Consider the following 22,134-nt stretch of genomic DNA (forward strand, 5'->3'; position numbering starts at 1 on the left):
CCCTGGTCCACCTTTATGGCGATATCTCAAAAAGGCGTCCACCTATAGAAATAAGGCCCACTCCCTTTTAAAATACTCATTAACCCCTTTCGTTTGATAACCATATCGTACAAACAAATTCCAGGGTCACCCCTGGTCCACCTTTATGGCGATATATCGAAACGGCGTCCACCTATGGAACTGAGGATCACTCCCTTTTAAAATACTCATTAACACCTTTCGTTTGATACCCATATTGTACAAACGCATTATAGAGTCAACCCTGGTTCACATTTATGGCGATATATCGAAACGGCGTCCACCTATAGAACTAAGCCCCACGCCCTTTTAAAATACTCATTAACACCTTTCGTTTGATACCCATATTGTACAAACGCATTCTAGAGTAACCCCTGGTCCACCTTTATGGCGATATCTCAAAAAGGCGTCCACCTATAGAAATAAGGCCCACTCCCTTTTAAAATACTCATTAACCCCTTTCGTTTGATACCCATATCGTACAAACAAATTCCAGGGTCACCCCTGGTCCACCTTTATGGCGATATATCGAAACGGCGTCCACCTATGGAACTAAGGATCACTCCCTTTTAAAATACTCATTAACACCTTTAGTTTGATACCCGTATTGTACAAACGCATTCCAGGGTCACCCCTGGTTCACCTTTATGGCGATATATCGAAACGGCGTCCACCTATGGAACTAAGGATCACTCCCTTTTAAAATACTCATTAACACCTTTCGTTTGATACCCATATTGTACAAACGCATTCTAGAGTAACCCCTGGTCCACCTTTATGGCGATATCTCAAAAAGGCGTCCACCTATAGAACTAAGGCCTACTCCCTTTTAAAATACTTATTAACCCCTTTCGTTTGATACCCATATCGTGCAAACAAATTCTAGGGTCACCCCTTGTCCACCTTTATGGCGATATATCGAAACGGCGTCCACCTATGGAACTAAGGATCACTCCCTTTTAAAATACTCATTAACACCTTTAGTTTGATACCCATATTGTACAAACGCATTCCAGGGTCAACCCTGGTTCACCTTAATGGCGATATATCGAAATGGCGTCCACCTATGGAACTAAGGATCACTCCCTTTTAAAATACTCATTAACACCTTTCGTTTGATACCCATATTGTAAAAACGCATTCTAGAGTAACCCCTGGTCCACCTTTATGGCGATATCTCGAAAGGGCGTCCACCTATAGAACTAAGGCCCACTCCCTTTTAAAATACTCATTAACACCTTACAAACGCATTCTATGGTCAACCCTGATCCACGTTTATGGCGATATCTCGAAAAGGCGTCCACCTATAGAACTAAGCCCACGCCTTTTAAAATTCTCATTAACATCTTTCATTTGATACCAATATCGTACAAACAAATTCTAGAGTCAGCCCTGGTCCACCTTTAGAACTATGGCCCACTCCCTCATAAAATACTCTTTAATACCTTTCATTTGATATACATGTCATACGAACACATTCCAGGGTTACCCTCGGTTCATTTTCCTACATGGTTATTTTCCCTTATGTTTTACCATAGCTCTCAACTGAGTATGTAATGTTCGGTTAAACCCGAACTTAACCTTCCTTATTTGTTTTTTTTTGCGTCTTTGTACAGCGTCAAACAAAACTGAATATACAAATAGTATGCTTTCAAACCTTCGTCAAACAAAAAAAACATATAAACATTTTAGTACAATCCGACCTTTTCTGCCCTCACATATACCCTGGTTGTTAAAACCACATCAACCATTAAGGTGCCACCTATGTGCTATCCTTAGAGATAAGATAACATCCGCACTGCAAAAGCTATCGCTGTAAGTACATACATAGGTACCAGGGATACCAATCGCGGGATACCAATCCCAGTACCCAGATTCGGAGGAAGAAAGGGATAAGCTGGAAAAAAATATTATTTACCCAATAGTTGGTATTTTTCGCATCGCTTTAGGAATTAAGATCAAATATGTTCTTCCACTGTTGATCTTATTACCAGTCGTAGGTTTTGGACTGAAATTTTCGTTTGGCCTTGCAAGTTTCTGTCATTCAGTAATTATCACATTTTATGTTTTAACTTCGTGCTAATTGTCAGAACAATTTCGTTGCTTTTATCAGAGTTCGAAATTACGATGAAATCCTTGTGCTTATGATTCAACTTGGAAGCCGACTTGCTGAAAAACAAGGAGTATTGAAACTCTGGGATTTATCCCGTAATAGCGAAAGAGATTCGCGAAAATCTTGATCTCACTAAACTCAAATAAATTGTCACAGTTAATACAAATGTATGCATTTGATAAAACGATAAAATGTAATCTTGCCAAGGTGACTTCGTATTGGCAACGTTGTTGAAACCGTAGATAACGTTTCTGCAACTCAGACTGAGTTTTTTCAATATTTTTTGGTTGAAAGTTTAATCTATATATGGATATCATATTTAGAGCTGCTCAACCCCCACACTTTTATAGCTCTTTTGTTTTTGTTTTGCCGTGAAAAATAGGCACAGCTACAAACTCACACTTTAAGTATAAAAAAAGTTTTCATGGCACACCCGTATGCCCTCATATTAATTCGATTCATAAGAAAGTGCCTGAATTTCATATGAAAATGCAAAGAAAAAGCACTTCCATATGAAGCCAAGGCACTTCGGTATAATATTCAAATTCATACTAACCAATTGACAACACAAAAATATTGTAGCACTGCGAAAAATTTTAATTCAAAATTCTTTAAAGATTTAAAAAATTATTTATTACTATTATTATTATTTTTTTTTTTTTTTTCAATTTAAAAAGTTTCAGTGTACATATAATTTTGTATTTTTATTTGCACTTGAATTTAAACATTTTTGGACAGCCCTGATCATATTTATTCTACACTTAATGTTATATATCTATGTTTATTAAATAACGTTTATATATGTATGTATACCAATTTTTAACTCAAATGGTTCTATGTACATACATGACATATGTTCGCTTATATCTGAGCGCTGTAGGCACCGGACTCCGTATTATTATACCTTTCATGAACATGAAATGGTATATTAACTTTGGTTCGATGTTTGTAACGTTGAGAAATATAGAAGATAGACCCACCATTAAGTATAATCAGTATGATCAGGGCGACGAACTGGGTTGATATAGCCATGTCCGTCTGTCCGTCCGTCTGTCTGTTTGAACGCAAACTAGTCCCTCAAATTTTGAGATATCTCAATGAAATTTTGCACAAGGATGTATTTTTGTATTATATTAGACATTTGTCGGATCCGGTAGGATCGGACCACTATAACATATATCTCGCATACAACCGATCGTTCAGATAAGACGATTTTGGTCATTCCTGCCGCAATTTAGAAAGTATAAACGTGAAACTCGGTGATATATATTCTAATATATCATAGAAGATATCCTGAAAAAATCACTTTGATCAGAGCTATATACATTATATATCCCATACAACCGATCGTTCAGATAGAAAGATTTTTGGCCATTTCGGCACAGCCGAAGACAGTTCCTTACTTGTTTTTTTTTTTTTTTTTTGCTTTTATCAATAAACTGACAATGTTTATTTAAGTATGACTTCATCTTTGTTTTGCCACACAATTAATAACACTATTTTTTTTCATAAGAAAATGAAAACAATGATTAATTAGTGCAGTATACATAAAAGGTTAAATAAGTTCATTATACCACACTGTAACCCGAGTTTTCTCTTGGGAGCAATAACTTCATAAACGGTGAATTGACGTGATATTTTTTCTTTAAAAATGCCCACTGGCAGATAACTTTTTATTTACTTTGCCAATCTGTTCTCAAGTTTAAGAAGATATAGTAATAAACACAAGTGCGACTTTCGTCCATCTACCTCTCCCTACTTAGTGGAGGTCTTCCCCTTCCTCATAAATAGATGTATGTATATTGGAACGCTTTTCCGTCATCCCTTGTCAAATTTGGTTTCGAGGCAAGCCGGTTTCCATGTTGTGTCATCATCACTATCAATTTTTGTTCTGATCTGTTGATATCGTTTGCCTTATATTTGGATGATTCTCACGAAATCTTTTTATTAATTTTTATTTTTTTATTGTCACTTTTGTAGTACTTATGTTATTAGATTTTAACAGCATAGTGGTCCCCAGAATACAATTTGCCGCGTCTAAATTTTTGTATATGCTTTCTATCTCTCAAAACCTACTTCACTGAATAATTAATATTTAGATATTGTAAATACCTGTTTTTTTTTATGTGATGGAATGACGACCAAAAATGTAATTATTTAAAATTTCAATGAAAAATTGTTGAAACAAATTCTGTAGCGACTACAAGATGAATTCACTGCTTCGAATAATTGACAGTATTGCCAACTATCAAAAACCAATGAGGGTAATGTTTGAATTCTTAAAAATACATTCACTTATCGACTGTCGGTAAAGGTGTGAGGGAATGATTTTTTTTTTTGTGGGACACAGGTAAAACCATTGTCAAAAACTCGTTCTTTACATTTTATTCAAAATACATAAAATTTTTGAAAATTTATTGTATTTTTAATCAATTAGTCAAAGCTGCAAACAGAATTTTTGAGAATATTTTGATCTAAAAATTCGGAGGTGTTATAATCTGGGGTTTGGGACATAGTGAGGGAATGTTGATGAGGGTACTGTATTTTTGTTATTCTTTAAAGATATCCACATGGATAAAAATTATACACAAACGAATTAGGCTTAATACACTTCTCTTCAAGAAAAAAAGTTACCATCGTATGTCGGTTGAATTTTTGTAAAACCTGAAATGACAGGAATTTCAAGATTTAGTGAGAATTACCCATTTATAGTTTTAGGCATTGGAAAAATGGATGTTTGCGTATATGTATGTGCTGTGTGTTCATTCCGAGAGTAGTTTTTACTGATCGATTTGTGTGGCTGACTGAGGTAGGTAGAGGGCAGTAATTCTAGCCGTTTGACCAGCTTTATGTGTTTGTTGCTCTGGTGCGTTTATTGATTTGTGGTTGTCTGTTGTGCCTGTGCCATTAGTTTGTTTCTTGAAAACAAGTTTTAAATATTCAAATATTGTGTCAGAAATTGTGTTTGCCTGTTCATTTATTATTCTACCGTCGAATATTTCTATTTGTGGATTTCCATGTTTCCGGGTACGCTCAGACGTCGGGCTTTTGCTTGTATGTGAAGGAACTTGACTGTTTTATTGATGGTTTTGGGAAAACATTCATTTTCGGCCATGTGATTCGTGAATTTGAACTCTGGTACGATGTTTGGATTCCATGTTTTTTTGTTGGAATATCTAACTTTTTCTCCCAACTTCGTTTTTATTTGCCGTTCTGTTTGTCCTATGTAACTGTGTTGGCATCCACAGTTAAGCTTGTACACGCCGTGGCTGCTCAATGGATCCCCTCAATTTTTGTAAGTTCTTAGTTTTCGCTTAAATTGTTCGATATTTTGAACGCTGTGTAAATGTTTTTTTTTAACGTTTGCCAATTTATTTGTTGCTTTTCCAGTATATGTCAAAGTCGACCAAGTGTTAGTATTTTCCTTTTCATTATTTCTTTTTGGTTCTCCATGATTGCTTCCGAGCTTATTTACTAGTGCGTTTTTATATCCGTTTTTTGCAGCAATGTTATATTTTACCTCAAGCTCTATCTTATATGCTTTTTGTGTAAGAGGTGTTCTTTCAAGCCTGTTTATCAAATGCCTTAATGCTGCAGTTTTATGCTGTCGAGGTGATTTGTAAGTATTATTTCGGTGGCCGTTGGCTTTCTATATATGTTGTTGATAAATCGATTGGAAACTTCATCAATATTTATCTTGAGGTCTAGCTTGTTGATTCGTCTGTCTTTCCCGGTTTCCATTGTGAATATTTTCTTCCCGTGCTGCTTGTTGAGATACTCCAGTACTGGCTCTTCGTTATTAGTAGTTCAAACGCATATTGTTTCATCCACGTATCTAGTGTAAAATGACCCTGTGGGTTTCAGTTCCTGTATGTACATTCTTAGTCGGAACGTCTTTGGCCATTCGCAAAATAAACAGGACGTAATCTGCGAGGGCTTGGAGTTTTCATATATGTTTAAAGCTCGAACTGGTCATAGTTTTAAGTTCTTCGATATCCTCCATCAGCAGAACATATAAATGATAAATCTTACAGAAAACCAACCATCTTAGCTTTTGTCGACATCGCCCGTATCGACATTCCAAGCCATACTTCAGGACAGGTATGATGAGCGACTTCCAAAGCAATAATTTTGTTTCCTCGAGAGAGGACTTTACATTTTAAGTGACTACGTAGTCCAAAGACATTATTTTCCAGATAGCCGAAGTCCTTCGCAGTCTCGAATTCATACCCTCCAACAGTGCCGTGGCAGCCAATGCGGGAATGCCGAATCCTTTTGCATGATAGCAACCTCTACATTCTGTTCTTATTTATCGCAAGACCCACTATTTTGCATCTTTATTTAATTAAGAAGAGGAAAAATTAATGGCGCGTTTGCTAAGGCCAATTAAATCAATTTTAGCAGCACCAGTAACTACGTTCTTATAATAGATTGAGCCATCACGGTTTAGTGCTAGAATTATCTTCTCCAGAATTTCTTTAAAGCAATCGCACGAAACATAGTGGCCTTGTCTAAAGCCTCGTTAGGTTTCGAATGCCTCAGAGAGGTCTTTCTAAATTCTTAAAAAGCAAGCACAGATTGCTAGATAGAACCTTGTACGCGATAATAACTAGGCTGATTCTGCGATTATTAGCGTGAGTTAGAGGATCGCCTTTCTTGTGGATTGAGCTGAGCATACTTGATTTCCAATCTGAAGGCTTACACCCATCTGTCCATCTTTTCCCTAGGAGTTGATGCATGGCTTTTACCAACTCTTCACCTGCGTGGTTGGATATCCTCTAAAATTACGTCCCAGCATTAATGTGACACGGAACAAAGAAGTGTAAGTTCTTGCTATAGTTGGGAAGAAAACTTGACTTATGAACCACGTAGCATTGTTAAAATTGCTTGGCTCAATAAATGGATCGCTAGGAAAGAATGAAAAAAAAACTTTAAACTCCTCATAGCAATCCGGAGAAATACTTAAGCACGTTGCAGATGTTTTATAATCAGCAAAAAGGTATCGAATGATTCAATGGACTTGCAGTAGAGGGGAAAAGACAGCGCCATTCGTTCTTATGCCTGTGTAACTCCCTGCTCTACCGACTTATCATCAAGTTTCATTGAGTTGAGCAAAGATTTTACTGTTTTTGTTTTTTTTATTACGTTGGCACAGAAGAGGCTACAGGACCCTAAATTATGTAATGCTATGCTAGCAAGCTATCTTATGTCTGCTTCTATATTGCGCTATCACAGCCTGAGAGTAGATAGCCAAGAAATATAACAATTTCATCAGCCTATTGTCACGTAGCCATTGTATTTTCTATCAATAAGTTACAATTTTAGCAGGCACTTTCATCGAAAATTTTAAACAAGCTATAATGGACCGCAGTGGTGTGGTGGTGGCGTGCTCCGCCTACCACAGCGAAGATCATGTGTTCAATTCTCGGGCAAAGCAACATCAAAAATTTAGGAACAAATTTTTCAATTAGCAAAAAGTTTCTCTAGAATCGCCCCTAGGCAGCGATTTGGCAAACACTCTGAGTGTATTTCTCACATGAAAAGCTTCTTAGTGCCTTGCAGATGTCGTTCGGAGTTAGCATAAAACATGAAAAAATAAAAAAACAAGAATCTCTTTGTATAGCTTTAACTTAAATTTAGAAGTATCTTTATTATTTCAAATTCCTGAAAACTAGAAGAAAAAGTGTTTGCTTATATTTTATTCACACAACCCAGTATTGTACGAATAGCACCCACAAAATTTATTTCGGTGTATTTTATACATGAAAAGTGTCGAAAAAATCCTAAAGCAAAATGTTTCGGGAATCATATCGGAAGGACTGCTATCAAATATTTTTTAACTATAACCGAATCTGTTCGTTGTTTTCGGAACTATTTCAAGATCAGATCATTTTCAGGGGAGTATTCAAACACCCCTTGTTTAGGCCAGCAGGCTAACCCCAAAGGAAAATTAAGGGCCAGCCACCCTAATGCAATTTAATACAGAACCGCTTATTTATTACGTCCGTTAGCACAGATACTAAAAGCAAAATTGACGTTTCGTTAAGTTACCCCGCCAAAGGCCTGTTAGCTTTGGGGGTAAACGGAATGCGTGGAAAGGGAACTCGTTCACTTGGATTAAAGCCGCAGCAGGATTCGCACGCTCGTAAGTTCTTTGTTTTAAACTACAGATATTTCAAACCCACAAAAAAGGTCACTCCAGCGATCGTCACCGCCAGAACGCAGAGTCCCCGAATATATTAAAAGGTAAAACTGTAGCAAGTGCATGTTTGCTTTTTAAACTCTAATTCTAATAATTTTTCTATTGCACCCTCCTTTGAAATAAAATACAAGTGCAATTTTTAATATTAATCACTGCCTTTTATTTCTAACCCCCCTGAGAGAAACTAATCTGGAAGCCGACAGCTTACGTTTTCATGGTCCATCAGCGCCAGTAAGGGAAGCTAGCCTAGAGGAAATACAGTCCACTAACCAAAACCATAATATTCATCACGTTTTTAATCGTTGAGTACACAGCCATTCCGGACAACAACGGAATTTGTACAGCGTCAGAGTTCACAGTTCATCACTGAAGAATTTCATCAAATCACTATTCAAAGCGTTTGGTTAAAAGGTATGTGCTCAATTTAAAAGTGACACAAATAAAAAAGTGTTTAAGTTTTTTTCATTTAAATCACATGCGGTGATAAAAGATTTGCTAAAAAAGTGACACAAACGAAAAGTGTAAAAAATATTTTTTCTTTTCATTTAAATCACATGCGGTGATAAAAGATTTGCTAAAAAAGTTACACAAACGAAAAGTGTAAAAAATATTTTTTCTTTTCATATAAATCACATGCGGTGATTAAAAATTACTGAATAAACAGTGTTATTACAAAGCCTTTTGTCTATCCGATACTCTCCCCCACCCGTGGTAAGAGGTATTGGACACAGCCTAAGGCTAGCAGTCAGTGGCATAAAATCTTAGTAACTTTCCTTAAAACGTTCCACTGCACTGCACTTTCGGTTCTTGCAACCATCGCGTTTATAAATAATTAAACAAATTTTGAGCTTAATCGTGACAAAAGGTGCTTGTCCAACTTCTATGACACCAATTTGGTCGTTCTTAGAATATTGAAAAACTCGCTAACACAGTGCTTTCTGCTCGATAAAAATTTAAACGCGCAAACACAAACGCTCATATTGCAACAGACCATTTATTGGCTCTAGCTACACGCGTTAATTGTGGCAAGCAAACTTTTCTTTGAACACTTAGCACCAGCAATATTCATTTTAGCGGAGGAGACATAACCTCACATATTATATTGCACACCGGTCACACATACAGGCTCACTGGGTTTTCCTTTTAAATACAATATCTTCTTTTTCTTTAAAATCAATATAAATTGGGTTCGACTCGTTTAATCCTCACATTTATATTCGATTTTTTTGTTCACTGTATTTTTATATCACATATTTATCATACTTATATCACACACACGTATATAATTATTTTTCATAAAATCTGGTATTCAGTGGCGAAGAGCTGAAAATAACACTTTCTTGCATATACATATATATATTTGGTTATAATAAATTTAAAAAAAATCATAAAGAGGTGATTCCAAAATTTTTCTTTTGCGTAAAATTTTTTTTTGAGTGGTGGTGTTAGGTTATTGAAACCCTTCCCTTTGCTTCTGAGCATCAAACTTAAATTTTCTAATTAGGCTCTGCATAGTAGCTATTCTCTGTTAAATATCAAACGATATGGAGAAATCCATTAAAGCAGCTGATGAGGTGGCACAGTTTGAGGCTGAGTTCAACAACAGACCTCAAGCTGAACACACAAAATATACTCTAGCCATTCACCAAGAAGAGTTAAAAAATAATTGGAGAAAGGCAAAGCTAGCTTATGAGGATCTCTTATACTCTGAACCGGCAGAGAAAAAGGTGTTAGCGCAGGCCAAACCTAAATACCAGGCAACGTATTCCGTATATGTACGCGGCAGTTCAACCATGGCTGAACTAATAGCAAAACTAAATAAACGCGATAAGGAGGGAGAAGATACACCTGACCCAGAACACAGCATGCGACTACCTCCGTGCGATACGGATGTATTCAAAGGTGACTACCTCTCTTGGCCAACGTTCCGTGACATGTTCACGGCAATATACATACGAAATAAGCGCCTCACCCCAGTTGAGAAGTTATTTCACCTCAACCAAAAAACGCAGGGTGATGCAAGGGATATAGTTAAAAAATGCCCCCTTACAAACGATGGGTTTGACACAGCGTGGAAGAATTTAGGGGAAAGATATGAGAATAAACGAATTCTCGTCAATACCCAATTAAAAATATTATTCAATCTTGAAAGCGTAGAAAGTGAGTGTGGCACCGCGATTAAAACACTTCAGCGGGAAATAAATAACTGCATCTCAGCTCTAAAAGCTCATCAAATTGACATAGGCAATTGGGATGCGATATTCACATATCTATGCTCCACCAAACTACCCGAGAGTACGCTAGCTTTATGGGAACAGACCATAGAGAATAAAACTGAAATATCGAAATGGGAAGATATGGATAAATTTTTATCGAATAGGTTCCAGACCTTGGAAACAGTCTCGGGATTAACAGGTAGCAAAAATACCAAAGCTCCCAAACAACCACCACCCAAACATAATAATGATTCGTCTCAAAAGAAAGTAGGCGCCTACCAAGCAAATGTAGCTAGAAACACTTGCAGATGCTGTAAGAAAAATAACCACAAGCTGTCACAATGCCAAAGCTTCCAACGGCTCTCTGTCGTAGACAGAGTGGCGTTTATAAAAGACAGTAGGGTGTGTCTGAATTGCCTCTCAGCGAAACACACAGTATCCAAATGTACGTGCTCCTTTAATTGTAGCATTTGCCATCTCAGGCATCACACACTCCTGCATATTCAACAAAATGCGGGCACGAGTGCAAGACCAACCACAACCCAACAAGCACAGTTAGATCAAAGACCATCTACTTCGGCACAGGCTCAGGCCCAACGTCAGTTTGCCACGGCAAATAATCAACCAACCAACTTCAATTCCTGTTTCGCGAATACAAGCAAGGGGGTTCTATTAGGTACTGCGCAAGTCAATATCTTTTATAACAACGAAAACTTTTCGGCCCGCGCCCTAATAGACTCCGGATCAGAGTGCTCGCTCATTTCGGAACGACTTAAGAGAAGGATAAATTTGCCCTGTCGGAAGCTAAATGCACAAGTGTCAGGGATAAACAACACGGTGTCAGCCAAAGTGAAAGAGGCATGCTTCATTCAGTTGCGGTCATCAATAAACCCGAGTGTACGCATACACACTACAGCATTGGTTTTAGCCCAGCTCACCGGCAATCTGCCAACCTGTCAAATTGACCCCATGACACACCAAGTCTTCCCGGACTTGGTGCTAGCAGATCGGAGGTTCTTCGTAAATGAACAAGTAGATCTTATTTTGGGTGGGGATATTTACGCGCAGATAATGCTGGGCGGTATACGGAAAAATGTTTTAGGCACCCTCCTTGCGCAGGAAACAGTATTTGGCTGGATATTAACTGGCCAAACGGAAGCGGCCAGCCCAGCCGGCAGGTGTGTGTCATTTTTTAATGAGGTATCACTGGATAAACAAATAGCGTCATTTTGGGAACTGGAAGACATTCGCAAAAACCATATTTATACCAAAGACGAAAATTACTGCGAGGAGTTGTATCAAAAAACCACCAAAAGAAATGAGGATGGCAAATATATCGTGTCTTTGCCTTTTAAGCAGGATTTTAAAAAGGGTATCTCATTAGGACCGTCGCTAAAGAGCGCGTGCTCACAATTTTTCAGAAATGAAACCCGGTTAGCCAAAAATCCCGAATTGCAGACGGAATATAACCGAGTCGTATCAGAATATGAAACATTAGCTCATATGGCACGAGTAGAAGAGCATGTTCCGGCAGATACATGCGACACCTATTTTTTACCCCATCACGCAGTAATTAAAGAAGAAAGCACCACCACTAAAGTGAGAGTTGTTTTTAACGCCTCCTGTCCCACTGCTAATGGAATAAGTTTAAATGATGTCCTTCATTCAGGCCCAGTCCTTCAGAGTGATTTAACAATTCTCATACTCTGTTGGAGATTGTTCCGATACGTATTCAATAGTGACATCGAAAAGATGTACCGGCAGATATTGCTAGAGCCCAGGGACACCAGGTATCAACGCATCGTCTTCAGGTCATCCACCAGCGAACCCATCAGCATATACGAATTGAAGACGGTGACCTTCGGAGTAAACTGCGCGCCCTACCTGGCCATAAGGACCCTTCTTCAACTAGCAGAGGACGTAGAGGAAACCTATCCCATCGCATCGGACATCCTACGACAGTTTATGTATGTCGACGACGTTTTAGCGGGCGGACACACCATTGCCACCGCCACGAAGGCACGGGACGAAATCCAAGCGGCATTACAATCAGCCGGCTTCTCCCTCAGGAAGTGGACTTCAAATTGCGATCAACTATTGGAAGGTATTCCAAGATCGCACTTATTAAATGAAAACTTCTTAAACTTTGAGGATGCTAGCATGGTTAAAGCCTTAGGGATCAGGTGGAATGCCCACTCTGACTATTTCTATTTTTCTACGAAACCCATAGACAACCAAGTCGTGTTCACAAAGAGAACAATATTGTCTGCTATAGCAAAATTATTTGATCCACTAGGTTGGCTAGGACCATTCATTATTACCTCGAAAATCATAATGCAAGGTATTTGGCTGGAAGGCACGGGCTGGGACGAAGCCGTATCTCCCGCGATATTAGACAGATGGCATGATTTTTTAGAAAGCTACCGAAATATTGAAAGCATTCGTATACCCCGTTGGGTACAGTTTTCCCCGGTAGCGAGCAGCGAACTACATGGCTTTTGCGACGCTTCCGAGAAAGCATACGCAGCCGCAATATACCTGAGGGTACAAATCGAGAACCAGGTGTTCGTAAGTCTGCTCTTCGCAAAAACCAGAGTAGCCCCGGTCAAGACTATATCTCTACCCCGCCTTGAACTATGTGGTGCGGTTCTGCTAGCAGAAATAGTAGAGTCAGTCGCAAAAAACCTCAATTTTAACATTTCTACAACCTATCTATGGACGGATTCGACAATCGTCCTGGCATGGGTTCGCAAACCCCCATGCTCGTGGTCCACTTTCGTTGCCCATAGGGTGACAAAAATAATTGACAAAGTAGGGAAGGAAAACTGGCTTCATGTCGACTCGGCATCAAACCCGGCAGATCTCGCAAGTAGAGGTATACCCGCTGAAGATCTTATCAACAAAGCCCTGTGGTGGGAGGGCCCTTCTTGGCTTCATGAAGATAGCTCAAATTGGCCTACCCAAGAAACAAAATATACCACCACGTCAGAAGAAAAGCGGGTCCAGGTACACTCATCAATAGTAGATACAGACTCTGATATCCTCACAAGATTTTCTGACCTCTCGAGAGCTTTGAAAGTACTATCCTACGTCTGGAGATTCTTTCAAAGAACTAACCCAAAAACAAGAGCCTCATTTCAGGCGAATTCTTGCTCAATTTCGTCGAGCGAAATAAAAGCAACGACCCAACGTCTGATTGTTATCTATCAAAAGAGGCATTATGGGGAGGAGTATGCAGCTTTAAAATCTAAAAAACTCATAGGAGCAAAGAGCGAGGTACTACCACTGAACCCATTCTTAGATGAAAGGGGGGTTATGAGGGCAGGCGGCCGCCTCGAAGCTTCCGAAGATATCCCGTACAACGAGCGACATCCAGTCATTTTGCCGTATAGTTGCCAGTTGTCGCGTCTTATTGTAAAGTTTACCCATAGGATCTCACTCCATGGGGAAAACCAACTTATGCTACGCCTCATCCGTACGCAGTATTGGATACCACGGGTCAAGAACATGATAAAATCGACAATCCACAATTGCAAGGAATGCACGATTTACCGAAAACGTGTTCAAACCCAGCTAATGGGAATTTTACCCAAGGAGAGGACTACGTACTCACGGGCATTCACAAACACAGGAGTTGATTTTGCGGGACCCTTCGATATAAAGAACTTTCGAGGGCGAGGTTGTAGAGTGTCGAAGGGGTATGTGTGCTTGTTCGTTTGCTTTGCAACGAAAGCGATTCACCTGGAACCCACCTCCGACCTCAGCACCCAATCATTTTTAGCAGCATTTGCGAGGTTCGTATCGCGAAGAGGCTGCCCTAGTAAAATTTTTTCCGACAATGGCACGAATTTTGTCGGGGCTTCGAGAGCACTTAAAGCGGAAATGAGGGAATTCCTACAAAATGCCCGCGATAACACCCTATCCAAGTACTCCCATCAATCCATATCATGGCACTTCATTCCCGCATCAGCTCCTCACATGGGGGGACTGTGGGAGGCGGGAGTGAAAAGTTTTAAAAGCCACTTCACAAAAATCGCTTCAAGTTGCAAATTCACCTTTGAGGAGTTTGCGACTTTGCTATGCAGAATTGAAGCCTGCCTCAACTCCCGACCATTGAGCCCTGCGTCAAACAATGCATCAGACCTGGAGCCACTAACCCCAGGTCACTTTCTGGTAGGAGGACATCTCTTATCTCCACCAGAACCTGACGCCAGCGAAAACTCTGCCTCAATCATAAATCGATGGTAAAAGTTAAAATCCCTACATCACTCCTTCTGCAAGAGGTGGAAATCGGAATACCTCTCTGAACTGCAGAAAAGAAATAAATGGAGATTTCCCAAAACGAACCTAAAAATCGGGGACCTGGTCGTAATCAAGGAGGACAATTTGTCTCCAAACGAATGGAGACTAGGACGGGTGGATAAATTACACCCAGGACCTGACGATCGCGTCAGAGTGGTCGATATCATGACTGTGAAAGGTCAGATAACCCGACCCTTGGTAAAACTCATCATCCTACCTTACAATCGCGATGAGGCAGAAGAATCTGCGGCATCGAATTAAAAATCTTTCCTATTGTATCCCACTTCACGAAGGACCAAACTAATGAGTCTACGTCGTGAACAAAGTCAACTTATAAATCTAGTGCAATTTCAACCAAAACAATGGTCACAAGAGTCATTGCTTTGACATCTAACGTGATGAATAGTAAAATACTTGATCATAAGGACCTTCAAGTAACATATTTTATTATTAAAAGCTGGCGCAAAGATTTGCAAACCACCACTTTTAAAACAACACGCTTATTATATTATATATATATCAACCGCACTCTATCGTTACAATGTCTGAGAAAATTTATTTCGGTAAACCAGAAAATCAACGCGACCAACAAGCGCTTAACAAGCACGTCGCCAAACCGAAAGGTAACCAAAATAAACAAGCGGCAACTAATAAGCCACCAACCAGGCCGATGCCTGCCCCACCCAAGCTGGAGACAACAACCAATCTCCGCACCGGTGACCCCTTTGCTGAATCGATATTTGGTAGAGGCTTAACCGTTCGGGAGTTTAATGCTCGTACGACATTTTCTCCTAACCTCGTAGCTACTGTCGAGATTTCGCGAGACATACACCAACAGCTCCGAACCGACGATATCCAACTAATAAAACAGATTACTCCTGAGTATCTGGATTATCATCACACTTTCTGTGTCTGGGCACGAATGATACAATTGAAAAATTCAAACCAAGAACCGTTAACAGAAGAAGAAAACTGGTTTCTTGATGTTATTAGAAATCGAGAGTATTCGCTTCGAGAGCCCATGTCAACTTACCTCCGTGGTATTGGCAACATCGTCACCATTACAGGTGAACACCTGTTCCCTTCCTTCCCACCACTGCCAACTGCGCAAGTTAGTGGAAAGAAAGGTTTCTTCGGAAACATAAGTGTGGACACCCACAATCTCTATGAAGAGATTCCCTGTTTCGGTGTTTTAGCCGAAGCAGTTCAATACGCTGTCCCCAACAGTCCACCAGGAGCATACACAAGTGTATTGTCTACTGCCACTGTACCTGTTAATAAAAATCTAATTGGATTTAAACCATTATTAACTAGGCGCAGCGAAGCTAAAGATTTAGCTCTGGCCCATGGCATAACATTTCATTTGAAGAATCTAAAGTTAATACAGCTATCAATATCGGCTTTATTAATGCCATCTCTGATATTTTAGCGTCCACTAAAACGTTTAAAGTATCACACTGCAATTTTAGCCAATTAAGTGCTAATGGATCACAATCCCGAATTATTATTTGTAATAGTATAAACCCAAGTGATTCGCAGTCCGATGTAGTTCCTGAACTTCAACCCCATTGTCTCATTAAAGAACGAGACACCCAATTTGGAGCTGCCATCTTTTGCTCCTACCAACTGGTTAAATCAGAACCAAGATCTAATTGGCTGTGCGTGTCACCACCAGCACCACCAGGAGACCAAGATGACCCTTATGCACCATACGATCAAAATCGTAATAATCGTCGAGATCTACCCACCCATTATAGTGATAAAGTATTCATCACTACCTCTCAAAATGCGCGTACTTTCCGTAGCGACATCATTAATTCACAGGTAATAGCTAAACGCTAACCCTACCTCCATTTTCTTTGGTTTATTGTACCTTAACAGAACACAGTCGTTGGTAATGCGATAATTCCCCCATAAAGGCAAGAAATTATGTAGGAATCTCTTTTTCTAATTGTCGCCGACCATCACTTTTTTTTGGGCCCATTGCCATCGCTCTTTGGTATCAAAGGAGGCATTCAATCATATAAAAGACAATGGCACAATACCACACAATTTAGCACAACTATTAGTATTTCTATTATACAAATTTTGTATTCCGTATCTTGCATGGTTTATGTTGAATTACACGCTTGCTGAAAAATGGACACAAGCCATCACTGAACTAAAATACGTACATATACAAATACGCAAGTTCCTTATCCCAGTAATGGAAGTGGTAGTAATAATACACATTACTCTATGTATCCCAACACGTATTAGAGTCAACAAAATAATGGAGATGCGACTTCAAATAATTTGTAGCAATCAAACCATAATCGTCTTCTACCAGAAGATGACAATGGTGGTTTCGGAAACGAAGATGGCGCAAATGGAACTTTAAGCGGTTCTAATACAAATAGTAATGCTACATATATCAATATATATATAATTCAACGCACTTACATCATACCGCCAAATTAGAGCTGCTGTTTTGTGGAATTTTTGCAAATCGTGTGATGAAAATATTATTAATGATATTATTGACGGTATCAAATGGAGGAATCTGGAGGATACAAACCAAAAGTTCTACCAAACACAGGCAAATTTCAGTCAGATACACGCGCATAAGGTGACGACTTCTTCAATGGGGCAGGGTATCGACAGTCGCGAGAAAAGGACAAAATTGATTCCAAATATGGTTTCAATCGTGTGAAGGATAGTATAGAGCGCACTGGAGATCTAATAAATATGCATGCGACTGAAATATTAGATGAAGATCGTCGTTTGGTTGCTGCCTTAGATCTGTTTTTCATACAAGGATGGGTCGCGTTTCAAATGCACCGTCGCTTATAAACCCTAATCTTGAAACGCCCTGAAGAAAAACAGACACGCGTGGCACGCTTTCTTCGTCACAAATACTCAGGCCAATTGGCTAATGTAGAACATATAAATAAGGAAAATATTTACCAAATCATTTAATAGGCAAGTATCAACATTTTCTAAAGTCGTCATTTTTAAATCAGACAGTTAGGCACAATACAGAGCGTGAGAGGGCTAACACTTTTTATAGGCAAATGTTATCATCCTCATTAGCGGCATCTCTGATGAATTAAAAAAACAAGATTATATGGATCTCATAGCGGATATACGTGAGCATGATGTACCTTATCATGTACGTGTATCCATTGATTTGAGCATCTTTTGTGGTCAAGGGTATAATATACGTAGTCGTAGCGGTGGTTTGGAGGTGCCAATAATAACACCACGTCCTGATTTACTCTAACGGCCTGAACCTGTAGTATTGGCTTTGGATATTGAAACCACTAAAATTTCCCGATGCACAAACAGATCAAATTATGATGATATCATATATGATCGATGGTCAGGGATATCCAATAACAAATCGTGAAGTTATTTCAACAACTGTTGATGATTTTGAAGATACGCCTAAACCGGAGTTTGAAGGTCATTTTATAGTGTTTAACGAAGAAGCTGAAATGTTCAAGTCAAACGAATTTGACAATCGAAACATTGCCTAGAAAAAGCACACTCGTCGACTGCTCAGCAGTTACATCGAAATATTCACAATCTTACATACCTAAATACCGAAACACTTACCAGTGAGGGCATGAGTGCAACTTCCCAATCGCGTAATTGTAGTCCTACATTGCCCACGTCTTCTTATACATCTGGTCTGCATGTAGAAATTTCAACGACAATGATACCAGCCTACGATAGTCTACGAAAAAATAATCTTACAAACCTTCTTCCACTGCATCTTGCGAACAATCCATTGATGTGACATCGCACATTTTAGATAAACTCGAAAAATCAATGGTCAAACGGCCCATAACACGTTCGGATAAGGGCCAAATTACAAGCACCGGACGACTGTCAGGAAATCTAACCGTTCCACACGCTGATAACTTACTATACCACCATCATCATTCAATTCACCAGCGCGATCAAATCCAGTCATATAGTGGATGAGTATAACCAGCATAATCCAACCGTTTTGCTAATCTGTTTAATTGCGATTGTGAACTTTGGTGAAGCGGGAATCGTCGGTAAAATATACCCAGCGTAAATACATACCCCACCGGCATTCAATACAACTGCACATTTATGCGTTCATTATAGTCGATCACATTGAAAATTCCACCAATGCATGCCACGCAAGAAAACACTCAAATTCAACTAGGTAAAACCGAGAATGGCATATAGCCAATAAGCTCTCAATTTTTATATTTATAGCAAAAAAAAGAGAAGATAGCTGCCATGCCATTATAAGAGGCCATGGTACGCAATTACGATTTACATTCAATTTCATTTGTGGATGTGGGATGTGCATGCAAGTATTTGGCAGCAAAAACCCAAGCGGCCTTAATAATGCAGTGCAGAATTTGTCCTGAAAATAGATAGAAGAAATTAAAAAATGATAGTAAAAAGAAATCACAATCGATTTACTATACTTACCGCTGCTATGCCACCGTACAGCCTCGTGGAATTTTTCACAATGACATTTCTCATTCAGGAAATGCCTTTAATAACTGATCGACAGTGATGCCAATACCCATGGCCGCAATTAATGAGCACTTGACTCACCCTGCACCATTTTAGGCCAAAAAGCCAAAGGCACCAAATAATCTGGTAGATCGTTAATAGCAAATAAGTCGTTACTATTCAATGAAATACCAATTCAGAACTTAGACCAACTCGTTTACGAATGAATGTATGAGGTGAAAAATTAGTACAAGGGAAGGGGTAATAACCGATTAAACCACCAGTGTAATAATGTCCACACATTAATCCAGCAAAGTTTTGCACCTTGTTGGTGCCCGGTAAAAGCGCTCTCGTCAGTCCACGTCATCTGACTAGTCATTTTACGATCATGGGTTGTATTCATAGTCACTTTTGCATGGGCGTGGTAAAGTTTTGTGAACAAATTTTTTGTTGGTGGGAGCCCAGGGTGGTTTATAGTAAACATCACCACCATTTATAGCAAGGCTCTGCACTTTAAAATACACCCAAACCCCAAATCTTGAGCTTTGTTTCTCAGTTTTGTATACCTAATTTGTATATCTAGATTTGTATACCTAAGTTTGAAATTTGTACACCGGGTTCTGAAATTTGTATACCTAAATTTGTATACCTGTTTCTAAATTTTGTATACCTAATTTTGTATGCCGTATACCTCATTTTGTATACCGAAATTTGTATACCGGGTTCCGAAAAATTTTATAAGTCACAATTTTGAGGTAATCTCGTCACTCAGCCACAACCAGATATTTTTTTTGAAAAATAATCGACACGTATATAATATGACTTAATGAGTCTAATTGCAGGCATCATGACCCGCTACGGCCAATTGCGCAAGGCATATGAAAAAAAGGCCAGCTATTTCAAGGTCCCATGCCATTTGTGTTCGGCTAGGCATCCGATCCGTATATGCCCAGTCTACCGTTCAAAGACGCCTGAGGAACGGATGCGCGAAGCTCTTCTAGGCAATTATTGTGGCAATTGCCTCTCCATGGCGCATCGCACGGCTGGTTGCACAAGCAACGGGAGATGTCGACGATGTGGCGAGAAACACCACACCACCCTTCACGTGGATGAGCAAACCAAAGCCTCACGTGAGCCGTACAAGTCGTGGAGCGTACAGGTAGAGGAGGAAGAAAGCGATAACCTCGAAGGGGCGTTATCACTATACGCCTCCGATATTGAGGCGGAGGAAATGGGACGAGAAATCACGGAGAGAGACACCTATTCTCAACCGGCCAGCATGGTCCAAGAGAGATCGGAACCACTGCCCTTCCGACTCTCCGATAGACCGGAACCACTGCCCTTCCGACTATCAGGGGGATCGGAACCACGGCTCTTCCGACCCCTGCTACAACATGAGCGCCAACAGTCGAACAGAACCCCCCACCGTCGTCGCCGACACCGACAACGCCCCCAGCTGGCCAACAACAACACAAATCGCCGTCACGAAGCCATCACGACCAGCCTGCCTCGCTCTACGTCGACCGCCGCCGATTCTCGAGGAGTCATTGCCACTCGCCAGCTAAGGACGCCGCTAACGTTCCGCAGTGGACGTACAGGGCTGGACCCCGTCGCTGGACCGGTACTGCGGCCCATGATCTCGCTTTCGCCGACCGCTATCGTCAAAATAGAAGCTGGAGGACGACTACATCTGGTGCGAGCATTGATCGATGTTTGTTCGCCGTCAACCGTCATATCGGCCGACTTGGTCCGGGATCTGCGTCTGGACGAAACTCGAGTGGGTAGCCAGACAGGCTGTGTGGTGTGTCTGCGGGGGAAGCACGGCGATAACAAACGCATTGCGACCCATGCCGTCGTCACACCACATTTCCACCGAGTGGCGCCTAGTCACAGCCTGGATCCAGCCATCGCGGCTATGTATACACACATCTGTCTCGCCGATCCAAAATTCTACGTCGCGTCGCCAGTACGCCTAGTTCTCGGGGCAGACGTATATGCCGACATTATTCTAAATCAAGTTCTGCCAACGTCATTCGGCCCGCTCTTGGCACAAAGCACGATATTCGGCTTCGTGCTTTCTGGAGTATCTAGAGCCTAAATGGTCGCAGATAAATATCAAAAAAAAATGAAATTTGAATTTGAATTTACATTATGAATTTTGTAATAAAGAACATTTTGTACTGTTGAACTCATGCGTACAGTCTGTCCATCCACAAATTTCTCATCTTTCTCCCTCTAGATATTGTCTACTCTAGCAGCAGGGCAAGGCGAGGTTGCGTACAGCAAGGGGGCCGGCATGTTTAGGCCAGCAGGCTAACCCCAAAGGAAAATTAAGGGCCAGCCACCCTAATGCAATTTAATACAGAACCGCTTATTTATTACGTCCGTTAGCACAGATACTAAAAGCAAAATTGACGTTTCGTTAAGTTACCCCGCCAAAGGCCTGTTAGCTTTGGGGGTAAACGGAATGCGTGGAAAGGGAACTCGTTCACTTGGATTAAAGCCGCAGCAGGATTCGCACGCTCGTAAGTTCTTTGTTTTAAACTACAGATATTTCAAACCCACAAAAAAGGTCACTCCAGCGATCGTCACCGGCAGAACGCAGAGTCCCCGAATATATTAAAAGGTAAAACTGTAGCAAGTGCATGTTTGCTTTTTAAACTCTAATTCTAATAATTTTTCTATTGCACCCTTCTTTGAAATAAAATACAAGTGTTATTTTTAATATTAATCACTGCCTTTTATTTCTAACCCCTCTGAGAGAAACTAATCTGGAAGCCGACAGCTTACGTTTTCACCCC

At 40.1% G+C, this 22,134-nt stretch overlaps 1 protein-coding gene and 1 long non-coding RNA gene across 3 annotated transcripts in view; one reads left to right on the forward strand and one right to left on the reverse strand.

Annotated features, from left to right (window-relative positions):
* The window catches only part of LOC137248339 (uncharacterized), a 56,264-nt gene extending 37,280 nt beyond the window's left edge, over positions 1–18,984 (reverse strand). The window contains exons 1-2 of the long non-coding RNA XR_010952157.1: positions 18,594–18,984; positions 18,449–18,524 (exon numbers count right to left, since the gene is read on the reverse strand). This is a non-coding gene — a long non-coding RNA (uncharacterized lncRNA). The remainder of the gene's footprint in view (positions 1–18,448; positions 18,525–18,593) is intronic.
* On the forward strand, positions 7,823–21,645 carry LOC137248338 (uncharacterized). 2 transcript variants are annotated; one of them, XM_067779207.1, is made up of 3 exons: positions 7,823–8,377; positions 8,513–8,744; positions 20,176–21,645. In XM_067779207.1, the coding sequence occupies exon 3, from the start codon at positions 20,181–20,183 to the stop codon at positions 21,429–21,431; it is 1,251 nt and encodes a 416-aa protein (XP_067635308.1). In that variant the 5' UTR covers positions 7,823–8,377; positions 8,513–8,744; positions 20,176–20,180; the 3' UTR covers positions 21,432–21,645. The 2 variants fall into 2 exon arrangements, with proteins under 2 accessions (XP_067635308.1, XP_067635307.1); XM_067779206.1 differs by having other exon boundaries at positions 7,823–8,744.
* Positions 21,646–22,134: the final 489 nt, after the last annotated feature.

The sequence above is a fragment of the Eurosta solidaginis genome, chromosome 4 (genome assembly GCF_040869045.1).
Source record: "Eurosta solidaginis isolate ZX-2024a chromosome 4, ASM4086904v1, whole genome shotgun sequence".
Taxonomy (NCBI): Eukaryota; Metazoa; Arthropoda; class Insecta; order Diptera; family Tephritidae; genus Eurosta; species Eurosta solidaginis.

What these genes read in the sequence shown, in the direction of transcription:
- LOC137248338 (XM_067779206.1), top strand. Translation starts at nt 20,181, where the DNA reads ATGACCCGCTACGGCCAATTGCGCAAGGCATATGAAAAAAAGGCCAGC.